Below are 14,304 nucleotides of genomic sequence, written 5' to 3'. Positions count from 1 at the left end.
GAGAATCTCCCGTTCCACCTCATCACCATGAGAATCTCCCGTTCCACCTCATCATGATGAGAATCTCCCGTTCCACCACATCATGATGAGAATCTCCCGTTCCACCACATCATGATGAGAATCTCCCGTTCCACCACATCATGATGAGAATCTCCCGTTCCACCTCATCATGATGAGAATCTCCCGTTCCACCTCATCATGATGAGAATCTCCCGTTCCACCTCAGCATGATGAGAATCTCCCGTTCCACCTCATCACCATGAGAATCTCCCGTTCCACCTCATCACCATGAGAATCTCCCGTTCCACCTCATCGTGATGAGAATCTCCCGTTCCACCTCATCACCATGAGAATCTCCCGTTCCACCTCATCATGATGAGAATCTCCCGTTCCACCTCATCATGATGAGAATCTTCCGTTCCACCTCATCACCATGAGAATCTCCCGTTCCACCTCATCATGATGAGAATCTCCCGTTCCACCTCATCATGATGAGAATCTCCCGTTCCACCTCATCACCATGAGAATCTCCCGTTCCACCTCATCACCATGAGAATCTCCCGTTCCACCTCATCACCATGAGAATCTCCCGTTCCACCTCATCATGATGAGAATCTCCCGTTCCACCTCATCACCATGAGAATCTCCCGTTCCACCTCATCATGATGAGAATCTCCCGTTCCACCTCATCATGATGAGAATCTTCCGTTCCACCTCATCACCATGAGAATCTCCCGTTCCACCTCATCATGATGAGAATCTCCCGTTCCACCTCATCACCATGAGAATCTCCCGTTCCACCTCATCGTGATGAGAATCTCCCGTTCCACCTCATCACCATGAGAATCTCCCGTTCCACCTCATCATGATGAGAATCTCCCGTTCCACCTCACCATGATGAGAATCTTCCGTTCCACCTCATCACCATGAGAATCTCCCGTTCCACCTCATCATGATGAGAATCTCCCGTTCCACCTCATCATGATGAGAATCTCCCGTTCCACCTCATCACCATGAGAATCTCCCGTTCCACCTCATCACCATGAGAATCTCCCGTTCCACCTCATCATGATGAGAATCTCCCGTTCCACCTCATCACCATGAGAATCTCCCGTTCCACCTCATCATGATGAGAATCTCCCGTTCCACCTCATCATGATGAGAATCTTCCGTTCCACCTCATCACCATGAGAATCTCCCGTTCCACCTCATCATGATGAGAATCTCCCGTTCCACCTCATCATGATGAGAATCTTCCGTTCCACCTCATCACCATGAGAATCTCCCGTTCCACCTCATCATGATGAGAATCTCCCGTTCCACCTCATCATGATGAGAATCTCCCGTTCCACCACATCATGATGAGAATCTCCCGTTCCACCTCATCATGATGAGAATCTCCCGTTCCACCTCATCATGATGAGAATCTCCCGTTCCACCACATCATGATGAGAATCTCCCGTTCCACCTCATCACCATGAGAATCTCCCGTTCCACCTCATCATGATGAGAATCTCCCGTTCCACCTCATCATGATGAGAATCTCCCGTTCCACCTCATCACCATGAGAATCTCCCGTTCCACCTCATCATGATGAGAATCTCCCGTTCCACCTCATCATGATGAGAATCTCCCGTTCCACCACATCACCATGAGAATCTCCCGTTCCACCTCATCATGATGAGAATCTCCCGTTCCACCTCATCATGATGAGAATCTCCCGTTCCACCTCATCATGATGAGAATCTCCCGTTCCACCTCATCATGATGAGAATCTCCCGTTCCACCTCATCATGATGAGAATCTCCCGTTCCACCACATCATGATGAGAATCTCCCGTTCCACCTCATCACCATGAGAATCTCCCGTTCCACCTCATCATGATGAGAATCTCCCGTTCCACCTCATCATGATGAGAATCTCCCGTTCCACCTCATCACCATGAGAATCTCCCGTTCCACCTCATCATGATGAGAATCTCCCGTTCCACCTCATCATGATGAGAATCTCCCGTTCCACCACATCATGATGAGAATCTCTCGTTCCACCTCATCACCATGAGAATCTCCCGTTCCACCTCATCATGATGAGAATCTCCCGTTCCACCACATCACCATGAGAATCTCCCGTTCCACCTCATCACCATGAGAATCTCCCGTTCCACCACATCATGATGAGAATCTCCCGTTCCACCTCATCGTGATGAGAATCTCCCGTTCCACCTCATCCTGATGAGAATCTCCCGTTCCACCTCATGATGAGAATCTCCCGTTCCACCTCATCACCATGAGAACCTCCCGTTCCACCTCATCATGATGAGAATCTCCCGTTCCACCTCATCACCATGAGAATCTCCTGTTCCACCTCATCATGATGAGAATCTCCCGTTCCACCTCATCATGATGAGAATCTCCCGTTCCACCTCATCATGATGAGAATCTCGCGTTCCACCACGTCCCAAAGCTGCTCTGCTGGATGTAGATCTGGTGACTGTGGAGCCGTTGGAGGACAGTGAACTCATCGTCATGGTGGAGATGATGTGAGCTTTGTGACATGGTGCATCATCCTGCTGGAAGTTTCCATCAGAAGATGCTACACTGTGCTCAGAAAGGGATGGACATGGTCAGCAGCAGGACTCAGGTAGGCTGTGGAGGTTAAACCAGGTCATGTTGGTACTAAGGGGACCAAAGTGGGACCAGAAAACCTCCCCCCACCATTCCACCAGCAGCAGCCTGAAGCGTTGATCCTGACGGCAGGATGGATCCATGTTGTCATGATGTTTCCAGCAGATTCTGATCCTACCATGTGAATGTGGAGCTGAACTGGAGACTCATCAGACCAGCAACGTTTCTCCATCTTCTATTGTCCAGTTCTGGTGAGTCTGTGTGAATTGTAGCCTCAGTTTCCTGTTCTTACTGACAGGAGGAATCAACACATCTACATGACTAGATGTGTTGAGTTGCTGCCTTGTGATTGGCTGGTTAGATATTAGTGTTGTTCAGGTGGTCCTAATGAAGACTCTGGTGAATGCATTTTTACCTGCAGTAGCAGCACCATCCTCGCTGTAAATAAATCAAATATACAACAAAATGAAAGCTTCAACAAGGATCAAATGTGAATAAATTGGTCTGTATTTGGTTGGATTTTCTTGTAGAAGCGACGGTTGTCGTGTAACCATCACTTGAAGGAAAAGAACAAAAAAGAGTGTGATATGCAGATGAAAGATGGAGGGAGCAAGAAGGTCTCAGTGTGTGAACACTATCTGCAAATGAAGCGATAGCCTGAAACAGCTGGAGGTCTCACGGCGCTCCAGAGACGGTGTTTAATCATTTTTAATGTGCCTTATCTGGAACTATTTTAGTAGGAGGATTGATAGGAGCTATTTGATGACTGTACGGAGGCCGACTGCCAGTTACACAAGACGATTGTGCTTGAATGCACCGAGATGAGATGAAAGTGGAGGGAAGAGCGGTGATCGGCTGTGTTGGCTGGGGGATTCCTCCATGGCCGTTGTGTAAATGCTGAAACGGACACATGCAAATAGGATGGCAGAGACACAAGTGGAAGAGCAGCTGCGTCATGCGAATAAGAAGCAGGAGAAAGTTTGGAGAGGAATATCCAAGGTCTTAGATTAGTCTAAAAAGATGCCACGAGAACTTCTTCCTCTTCAGGGGCTTTCCCCCAGCTTTCTGGAAAAAAAGGAGAGAAAAAATCCCCCACCCTCGTGGTTTGAAATGCAGAGTTAACAGTTTCACTCAGCCCCCCTCCAAGGCTTGTATAGTCTCTCCTAATCTTTTTTAATGTGTCAAAAGGCTTTCTTGAGAATCTCTGTGAAATTTCACACTTAAGTTGTTTGCAAAGTCAGTCTGAATTATGGTGCAGAGCGAAGGTTAACTTTTCTGAAGGGGTTTGAGAAAACTTTTACTGAAATGGTGTGTGTTGTGTGTGTGTGTGTGTGGAGGGAGGCGTTAGAGACTCAGCGTGAATTCAGACCCATGCTGCAAGTCTGCAGCAAGTAATTGGCAAAACGGACCTTTTGGGGGTCTTTTTTTAAAAGAAAAAAATTAAGGTCATGCATATAAACCCTGATCATTTCTACCGATGTGACATTGCAAATCCACGCAACACTCAGTCATGCACACTCAGGGATTTCAGATGGCAGGCTCAGCTAGCCGGGGGACCGGTCAGTGGCAGCATCCACTACCGGGGGGAGTGGCTATTTCCCTGTGTGAGGTCACAAAAAGAAAGATCTCAGACTCACCTGTTCATACAAACATTCGGCAAAAAAGTGAAGCAAGTGAGAGCAGTGACAGAACTCTTTTATTTTGGGCCTCAAACACAGGATATGTGGACACATATTACTGTCAGAAATCCTTTAGAAAGTGACTTTTTATACAACTTGTATATAGATTAAGTCTTATTCAGGACTTGTCCATTCTCATGCACATAAAAACCAGAATGTTTTGAATGCGGGCCTTTAAACCTGATAAATGTCACGCTCAGCAGTACCAGCAATGCTAGCTGCTAGCTGCTAGCTTCCTTGCTTGGTTCTGTTTTTATTTGTTGCCTGGACAGTGGAGGCAAACTGATGAAAGATCAGATCAGCTGTCTTTTAACAGGTGAACGAGAGAAACACGCTGCAGCCTGACAGCGGTTGTTTGGCATAAAAAGTCCATCAAGGCCAACATGAAATAGTTCCTATACTTTAGCATATTTAGCAAGTGTTGTAAGAAAGAAATATAATTTGTTATTAAATGTTTATTGCGTGATACCATGGTATAAGTGGATTAAATATCTCAAGTCTGTGCGTCGTGCTGTTCTAGACTCCGTGTTGTGCATTATAATCGTCTAATGCACGGCTCCTCGTCGTTTAATCCTTACTAAATTATAAATGAATCTGCACATGCTGGATCATTGTTGAACTGACTAAATAGTGAATGGACCCACCCCGAGTATTTACCGTTTCAGGTCCATCTGCCTCTGGACTGATGATGGAAATTAGTTATTGGCTATAATCTTTGCATGTTTACGTGAAAATGCATATTCATTTGCTTAGTTTCTATTTTTCAATAAATAAATTGGAAAAAATTGAATATACAGTCATTGACTGTTTCATATAAACTGACCTGAGAAAGCTTTTTATTCATAGAAAGCCAAGGCTAGCTGCTATGTCTGCTCTCAGGGAATATTAATTGGGATAATATGTAACTGCATTCAGCTCAAGCGTCAGTAAATTACAGCGTACTCGACTGTGTTTACCCAGTCTTTGTTGCTCCATATCGGTTATATTGGGAGGACGTCTAGTGTTCTCAGACCTTCATCTCTCAGATCTTCTGTTGGATTTAGTTTTTTGGTTCTGGCAGAACTGTCTCAGAACTTCCTTTTCCTTTCTGAAGCTCTACTTTTATTGATCTGGATGTCTGCCTGAGGTATTGTCATGCTGAAAGGCAAAATATCTCCCCAGTTTCAGCTGTCTAGAACAAAGCCTGATGGTTTTGGACCAACAATGTCCAGTATCTGGAACTGGTCAAAACTTCCCCCACCTTCACCCAATCCCCAGATCCAGCTTGAGAGAAAGCAACCCCACAGCATGGTACTGCCACCACCGTGCTTCGCTGTGGACATGCTGTTCTTCTGGGGATTTTAAGTGTTTTTTCTTTTGTCATTGCGCCAAAAACTTTCAACCTCAGTCAGAGCAGAACACATTTTCTCCACATGCTTTGATGAGACTTCATGCATTTTTCTGCAGATTATAGCCAGGCTTGGATGTTTTTATCCGTAAAAAAAAAAAAAATCTCCAGTCTTCAGACCTAATCCCAGACATCAGACATGTGGAGAACACGGGGAGGCTGTAGTCATAACCAGAACTTCCCAGAAATTCCTTTTCATAAAAGCTGGCAGCACATCCAGCTTTTATATACTAATATGTGGCCTATAAACTTCCACAAACAGCATTTTATTTGTTTATTTATTTCTCTTTATGAAATCGTTTAGGTGGTTTCTTCAGGTTGTAGGTCAAATTAAAGGTGGGGAACATTTTGAAATAATTGTTTATGGTTTCATTTTTTGGAAAAAACCTGGAATTTCAGAACTGTGTGAATACTTTTTATACCCACCGTATACACACCAGCAGTGGAAAGATTATTATTATTTTGGCCTCAGAACACAACAACAGGTTTTAATTGTGGTTTTGCACACAGTGGTGTATATTTAAACTTAAACTCATCACCATACCTTCTTTTAAATTTCCATGGAGCAAACTTCTTTAAGATTCATGCGTTTCAGTTTTTTCCTTCAGTTTTTCATCAATCTCTGATTTATTAGTGTTATCCTACATATTAATCTCATCCTTACTTGATCTCTGAATGCGCTTACCAACATAAAACTGTCAAAAACGGAGCAAACTTAATTCAATTTGTACATTTTTTCCACTACAGAGACATTTTTTGTTCAGATTCTGCACATTTGATCAGTTTCATCACCCTCAGAAAGGGATAAATCTATTCTCTTAATGTAATTTGTGGAAAATGCACCATGACAGTGTAATTATTTTGAGGGGGCCAATTTGCATTTCCAGTGCTCTGCAAACTAAATGTTGGTGTAGGTTCTAAGGCCTTAAAGATAAATTAATAATCTAGAGTATTTAAAACCCATGAAACATTTAAATTAAGTAATATCACTTCCTAAAGGGCAAAGTGAAGCTGTTTCCATACATATGCAGACAGACGCTTTAAATAAACATCAGCGCTAATCACTGAGACAGAAAGCTGAGCGAGAAAATATTTTCTGGAGCTTTTAATGGCTCCTCAGGGGCTTCCCTCTGACTTAGATTAGATGGGATTTAGACAAAGTTGATGCATTCACCAAAACTCAGAATTCTTTTTGTACAATGCATTAGGAGGATACGACGCACTTTCTCACTGAAATGAGAGAAAGTGTTTTTTCTTCATCTTAAACAAGCCTTTAGAAGGGGAGCAAAACATTTGTGGCATTTCTGTGCAGCAGGCTTTGATCACCTTTAAGAGGAGATCAATTGGAGTTGTTGCTCTGCCCCATTTTGGAAGGCAAGACTACAAGTGTTCATTTTTGTTCCCCTAGTGCTGCAAATTTAGTAATTGACTCTGATTTTTTGGCTTCAGGCAGTAACCTAATAAGGCCATCCAAGGTTAATGATAGACCTTTTTTAGAATGGCTGAACGTCTGACACCGATACGTAGTGCTGGTGGAAAACCGTTATTACTTACATGAGAGACACTTGGGACAGAAGCCTCTGACATCTGAGTGTTATTCTCTCTGTTTTTATTTGCTGTATTTTGATATAATTTTGCCCGCACATGAGCTGTTGCCAATGAAAATGCTCCAGCCAGGATCTCAGCAGAGGCGTACGCTGCTGCTTTACAGCCATCTCTTCCCAGGAACACCAGCGCCACAAATTTCAGTGATTTAACATCTTTACTGTCCAAGCAGCTGCAGTCAGCACAAGTGTCGTTTGCTGTTGCCAATCCGCTGTCATAGTATCCTCTGCCAAGCAATTTATTCCCCCCCTCCTCCTGCTTTATTAGCCGTAGATTATATGTAGCTGTGGACGGTGCTGAGCCTCTGCTGTCGAGGTAGCCGTACAGCAGAGTGAAGCTGGGTGGATAATCTTTTAAAGCATGAACTGCACTATCAGTAAAAGGCTGTAGAATACAAAATACAGCAGACCTATGGCTTCACTGTCACATTTAGGCACAAAGTGTCATTGTACACAATTTAGAATATTCTTTATTCATTTTAGCTGATCTATTCTAATTTGTCAACCAGATTTATTGTCATACATGCTTATCGTTGGATCCTTGGGTTCCCAGTATGTATAACATCCATACAGCCTCAAATCAATGGCAGTGGGACTTACTGGGCTTTTCCATAAACAAGACCTGAGCCAAAATTCAGAAACGGTATTGATAACTAAACTTCATGTGATTCAGCAGTTTGTAGAAACACCTTTAGCAGCTATAACATGTAGTCATGGTTTTATGTATAATATTATCAGTTTAACGTTGGTTTTCTGTAGTTGGGGCAAACTCATTTTTCACAAAATAGCTTGGTTTCATTTAGACTTGCAGCATGCAGTTCTGCTGAGCTCCTTGAAGGTCCCATTAAAGGTTTCAGTGAGACAGACATCTGGACTTTCACTGGATCGTTGCAACACATTTATTCTTTTATTTTTCAGCCTCCTTCTCATAGACCTGTCGTATAGATCTGCATCGTCCTGCCATGTGATCCAGTTTCAGCCAAACTTCAGCTGTTAGACGCGTGGGGTCACATTAGAGTCTAGAATACATTGGTACCCAGAGGAGTTCATGGTTTACTCAGTGGGTGCAGATTAACCCCAGATCATCCACCGCCAGGCTTGGCAGTAGGTATGAGGTGTTTTTGCCCCCCACCCCCACAGGAACAAGTATCGCGTGTTTCTATGCTTTGGAGGCGTAGCTTTGGGGAAATGTCAGACAAAAGGATTTGGAGTTGTGTATTTTCAAAATGCAACTTGCTTGAACTGTTTTTCTGGGATCTCCTACCCTGCTTTTAACATTTACATATTTTTTGTCCTTTAAGGAGTACTTGCTGTAATGCTGAATTTTCCCATGGTATATTTCCCATTGATAAAGGTCTATTCCATTCTGCAATGCAAGAGAGTCGGTTGTTCATTGGTGCTTCAGTACCTGATGGGGGCTTGTCTTCTTAGTACATAAGGGCCTAACAGGACTTTAGATATACTCACTTTGGTTGTACTTGATACTCTGAAGGGAAAACAATTTTCCATTTTCTTTGGTTTGATTTTTATTAAGCAGTTTCTTTCTGCTGTTTTTCAGAATGCTGGGTCATCAGCTGGCTCCACTCCCAACACTCCAGTGACTGGTTATAAGCGTATGGTCATCCCAACTCAACCACCTTTGACTGCTACCAAAAAGTCCACCCCCAAACCTCAGGCCTCAGGAGGGGTCTCGTCCATCCCACCTTCCTCCGTCAGCCCAGTGGCCAAGCCACAAAGCCAAATGGCTCCTCAGCCCGTCCCTGCCTCCTACACCACAGCATCAACCCCAAGCCAGCCTACTTTCAATGTCCAGGTGAGGTCGGCCCAACCCGGGCCTCAGCACCAAGCCCCAGCGGGGCACCATATTGGCCCCCAGCCGATTCGCAGTCCCGGACAGGTGCAGTACATGCCAGCTCAGCCCAGGGGTCCTGACTTTGCATATGGACCACCGCAGCCTGGATTTTCACCGATGGTGCATCAAGAACAGCTACACCCAGGAGCACCCCAAATAGGTGGAGTAGGCTCCAGGAGACCTGAGCCAGTGCCGGCCCAAGCATACCAGCCCCCGGGCCCCAAAAAGACCTATATCACAGACGTGCCTCCAAGCTTGACTTCATACACCTTTGGACCTTCTGTTCCACCAAAGGTATGAACACTTTCTTCATGAATCATGATTTTCCTTCTCATACAAGGGTCAGTTGTTAGATAATGTGGATGAAAGAAGGCCTGGTCTCCAGTTACTACCATGAAACCTCCAGTTCTTATGGTAGTTAGCTGAGTAGTCCAGTCATCTCCCAGCTCCCTTTTCTTTCTTTTTATAAGCATGGCTCCTTCAAGCATATATTCGATCTGATTAGCTTATCTGCCCATGACAAAAGCTAAAAGTCTCACATTTAGTCTAAAAGATCATTGATTTGGCACCCTACAGGCTGAAGACAGCCTGCTTGTTATTAGCACAGAACTCAAAAGCCAGATTTAGCGACAGCACAGAGAAAAATGGAATTTAATGTAAAAAGAAAACATGACAATACACCGGATTGAGTACAAAACCTTTTTATAGAACTGTACTTTCCTGAGGAGAATCACAAAATACTAATATCCCTCAGAGCAGACTAGTGTATGCCACAGAGATATCTATTCTAATCTCAATATATCCAGCCTTCGACGATCTCTGGAAAGTGGAGGGCCCTTGAGTTTTCTTTAATTCAAGGATTTTATGCTGGTTGAAAATACAAACTGGGCCTCTCAGCCTCGGGGAATACCTCATCAAGGACTGTACTTTACTAAATACAAATTAGCTTCAGCAATGCAGCAAGTATTTTAAAAATAAGTCTAATTATATTTGTTCAAAACAAAGTCTACATTTTGCTTGAAAAGCTCACTTTGGTCCCAGTATGATGCATTATTAAAAAAACAAAAGGTGTCGTTTAATAGATTTGTGAGCATCTCTTTGATTTCAGATAAAAGCAAATCACTAATTTTACAGACAGAGCTTGTTCTCTATATGTATATATTTGTCTTCCTTTCCCAAGGATATACTGAAGCAAGCTAATGGGCTCTGTGCCACCTCAGGACCCCCCACCCCCCACCCTGCTTTATTTAAGTGCTTTAAAACAGAGAAAGGGAACTCAAAAATGCAACGTGAAACAAATCCTGGTTGATTCTACTCTCTTTTAAAATATGTTCATCCACTGCTCTAATCTGTTTCTTTAACAGTGTACACTGTAGCAGATCCTTAATGCAGCCCCCGTCCTCCCCCACCACAAACATTTTCAAAACCAGATTAGAACGAAAGCAAAATCTGTCAACTTTGCCTGTATGATCATCACTGGCTTTGACCCTGTGTCATGACATGTTTATAACCTTCAACAAATGGTGTTAAATCTTCTTAAAAAGACTGGCTTTTGCTTCTGTTAATCTGGAGTGAATATAAACCAAAACATGGTCAATTAAAAAGATCTGTTTACATGTTTGTCATTATCAAAAATGATCTCCAGTCTCTGGGAGTGAATGGTGGTTTTATGTAAAACCCGGGTCGGTGTCAGTTGGGGGTCTGTGACTTTGATTGAAGACTTTATTAAAGCGATTGCTTTGCATAATTGAGGGTATTCATAGAAGGTCAGTTTCATTAGAAGACTGAGATGAACTGCTGGGATGAAAATCTGTGATCTAGACTTGTTCTGATGAGCCCGTCTGCTCTGCCCCGTGCTTCACCCTGCTCCGTCCTCTGCCACCCGAAACCTAATCCCTCCAAAGTGAAGGTGGAAGAACAGCTTTTTACACCAACACACTTGAAGGATGCCCCGTTTCCAAATCCACCAGTGTTTGATCTCTTTTGTAGTTGAAAAAATTAACAGATTTCATGGCTGCTGGCTAACATACCAATTTCCACCAGTCTCTCCATCTTTCCTGAAACGGGAGGGAGGCTAAGCTGGATGATAGCTTGTGTTTCTGCTTGAGCTTGAGTGACGTTTGACAGGGGAGGATTATTTTGAACCGCTCAATCCCTGCAGCCAGTGAAAGGGCCTTGAAAGGTCAATGATGGTTTCAACTGTCAAACATGTTTAAGGAACTTGATATTTGTCAGACTTCCACTTCCGGCCACTTTGCCTTTTGACCTGCACAAGACCATTTGCATATGGTGCCCTCTGGATTTGTTTAAAACAAACAAAAGAGAGAAAACTTTTGGATAGGTCTGGGCGAATAATCAGATTTTAATCTCAACCACGATCTGGGTTTTCAACGATAATAAAACTAAAAGGGTGTGATTATTTTTCTCTCTGCAGTTTCCTCTCCTGTTGTCTTCAGCTGCTAATCGAGCGTCTCTGGCGTTGCAGCGCTGTGCTTTAAACTCCTCCCACAGTCGCTTTGCTTTCATTCAGACACTGTTGCCAACTTGGAGACTTTCTCTCTAAATCTGGAGACTTTTTTTGTTAAAAGCGACAAATCTAGCAGCTTTTACTGGAGTTATTAGAGACTTTTCTGGTGTTTTGGCGACTGACTTGAAGGCACATATTGTTCTGCAGTTACTGTAAGGAAGGAGCAGCGGGAGCCTCTCCCGTCCTAAAGCACTCCCAGGCGGCCAGTCTCAGTCGGCTCCGGCTGCAGGTCGATGTAGAATAACTGCAGTAGGTTGTGGAAGTTCACCTAAACATAGTTTATACCATTGTCAGTGACAACTGGCTGCATTATTTTCCTATACATAGTTCGGCCAGTTAAACACTGTACTATCCCTCCGTTACGGGGCGTTACCATAGCAACACGTTAACCAGCTGGTTCAGATCAGCCGTCTTTTAACAGGTGAATGAGAGAAACGCGCTGCAGCCTGACAGCGGTTGTTTGGCGTAAAACGTACATCCAGGCCAACGTAAAATAGTTCCTATATAAGCGGTAAAAGCAGATTAAACAACTCTTAACCGTGCATTAGACGGTTATAATGCACGACACGGAGTCTAGAACACCATGACGCGCAGTGTTGTTTATAAATACTGGATAATTGTGGTAAATAATCGAGATCTCAATTTCAGTCAAAATAATCGTGATTATAATTTTTCACATAATCGAGCAGCCCTACTTTTGGACCATAAACACCAGTTCCTTCCTGTTGAGGCTGTTGAGAGCCCAACAGGCTTGTGAATGTTTCTGCAGATCTATTAACATCAACATCATACAGAGCTGAAGCTACCGGAGCTACATCTGCAGAGCACTAGGCCAGAAACTCATGAGCTAGCTTAGCTAACAGCCGAATGAGCCAGCGCCTCAGAGTTGTACATTCGGCCGTTTACCCGTCATGAGCCGGGACCTCTGCGCTTGGCTCCTGCCTGGGAACGTATGAAATAACTGACCAGGAGCGTAGAGCTGGGTCCGGTTTGTTTGTGTCCTGAACCAGGGTCTTGTTAACTAAAGTTATTAGAAAGCAGTGAAACCATCTTGCTTCTTGTCTGATTAAACCTCCTCTTCTGGAGAAATGCTCTGTGGCTGAAACATGTAAGACTGAATTACTGCAGTACTGCAGGTGGTTATCAGGGAGGCTAGAACAGCCCCGCTGCTGGCGGGTGGAGATGTGAGCAGGTAGCATAGATCATCGGTCTGCAGGCACTGGGGATTCATAGATCCCCATGAGTGAACTGAGAAAGGTTAAAAAATCCGCACCGAGCAATCTTAAAACCACAAGGGCGTGTTTTTTATTTGGTGTTTGTGGCAAAATACTTTTAAATGAACCATTTTAGGGAACATGTGTGGTTTTAAAGGTACCAGTAAGTACTGAAGAGCTGTACAAAGTGAGTAAACTTCCAGTTCATTCCTCCGCTCCCACAAAGAAGTGGATTAAATCCGTTTTCCCCAAAATAAAGAGATTTCCATCATGCGTTGCAGAAGTTTCACTTTTCATTAGGTTTGATTTTGACTGTGACGTTCTGCTGCACCAGTGTGATTCCTACGACTCCAACGCTTGGGTTTCAGGCACAGCATTAAAGCAGAGGTTTTGACTACTAAAGTACTGTAATAATATTTCATGTTCTATTTCTGTCACACTCACATTACTGCAAAGGACAAAACATTCAGTTCAACTGTCAGGATTTGGATTACATCGCTCGGTTGATCTTGCCTGGATTAGGAATGGATACGATGCTGCAGCAAACTGCAGGAAGGTAGAAAGACGCTGCTGTCTACCTGGATTTAACCGCTGTTGGTTATAGGAGTATGAGTTGTTGTTAGCTGTTGTATTTATTTGTTTGCAGTGTAATAAAAGTCCTGTAATCATTTTAAGGCACGGTTGGGGGAGATATTTCTGAACACCACAGTTGCTTCAAGCCTTACTTCTTCTTATGTTGACCAATTAAAAATAACTTTACAAGTTGGCAGATTTTCTCACTGTGGTCCTGTGACTGCGGCTAATTCCTCATCTGTCTTGCACCTGTCTCTTCTCTGCGATCTCTGTAGCAAGTAAAAGTCAGCGTGATGTTGACTTTAGTTTCTTCCCATGTCTTGCTCTGTCTTTCCTCTCCTCTCTTCTTCATGTGGTTTGTCAGCTTGTAGAGCAACGGTTGCTCCAGGACTGTATGTAACAGTCATGTAAGTCAGAAACAGAGATTTTAGGTTGCAAACTTGTCAGGACTCTTTCCCATGATTTGCATCAGGTTTATTTATTTCTTCTTTTTTACGTGAAAGGGACATATTTCACATTAATAAACATAAATAAATACACAATGTAAATATGAACATGAGTTAACAGAACGGCTAATTTTCGTCTGTTGTCCCATGGCAGGATACAGACGAAACTACAACGGCATGTTTACAAAAAACAATACAGTATTTAATGTGTTTTTTTCCACCATCTCTAGAAGTGACAGAAATTAGCCTGATTAATGCATTTAAAAAGTAAATATATGTTCAAATAAAACAGGATTGCACCATTTCAGTAAAATAATTTAAAACCTTTTCTTCATGCTGAAAGCTCCAAAATAATGAAATCTGTTATCAGGCTTTCACCTTCCTTGTTATGTTGATAG

General features: G+C 43.3%; 1 protein-coding gene across 1 annotated transcript in view; it reads left to right on the top strand.

Annotated features, from left to right (window-relative positions):
• The window catches only part of lpp (LIM domain containing preferred translocation partner in lipoma), a 240,056-nt gene that overhangs the window by 137,564 nt on the left and 88,188 nt on the right, over window positions 1-14,304 (top strand). Inside the window, exon 7 of the mRNA XM_079245422.1 lies at window positions 8,853-9,440. Within this exon, the coding sequence (XP_079101548.1) occupies window positions 8,853-9,440 (588 nt within the window). The remainder of the gene's footprint in view (window positions 1-8,852; window positions 9,441-14,304) is intronic.

Source organism: Telmatherina bonti, assembly GCF_933228915.1.
Source record: "Telmatherina bonti genome assembly, chromosome: 8".
Lineage (NCBI taxonomy): Eukaryota > Metazoa > Chordata > Actinopteri > Atheriniformes > Telmatherinidae > Telmatherina > Telmatherina bonti.
The sequence above is the reverse complement of the archived record's forward strand: the minus strand, read 5'-3'. Positions and strand labels throughout refer to the sequence as shown.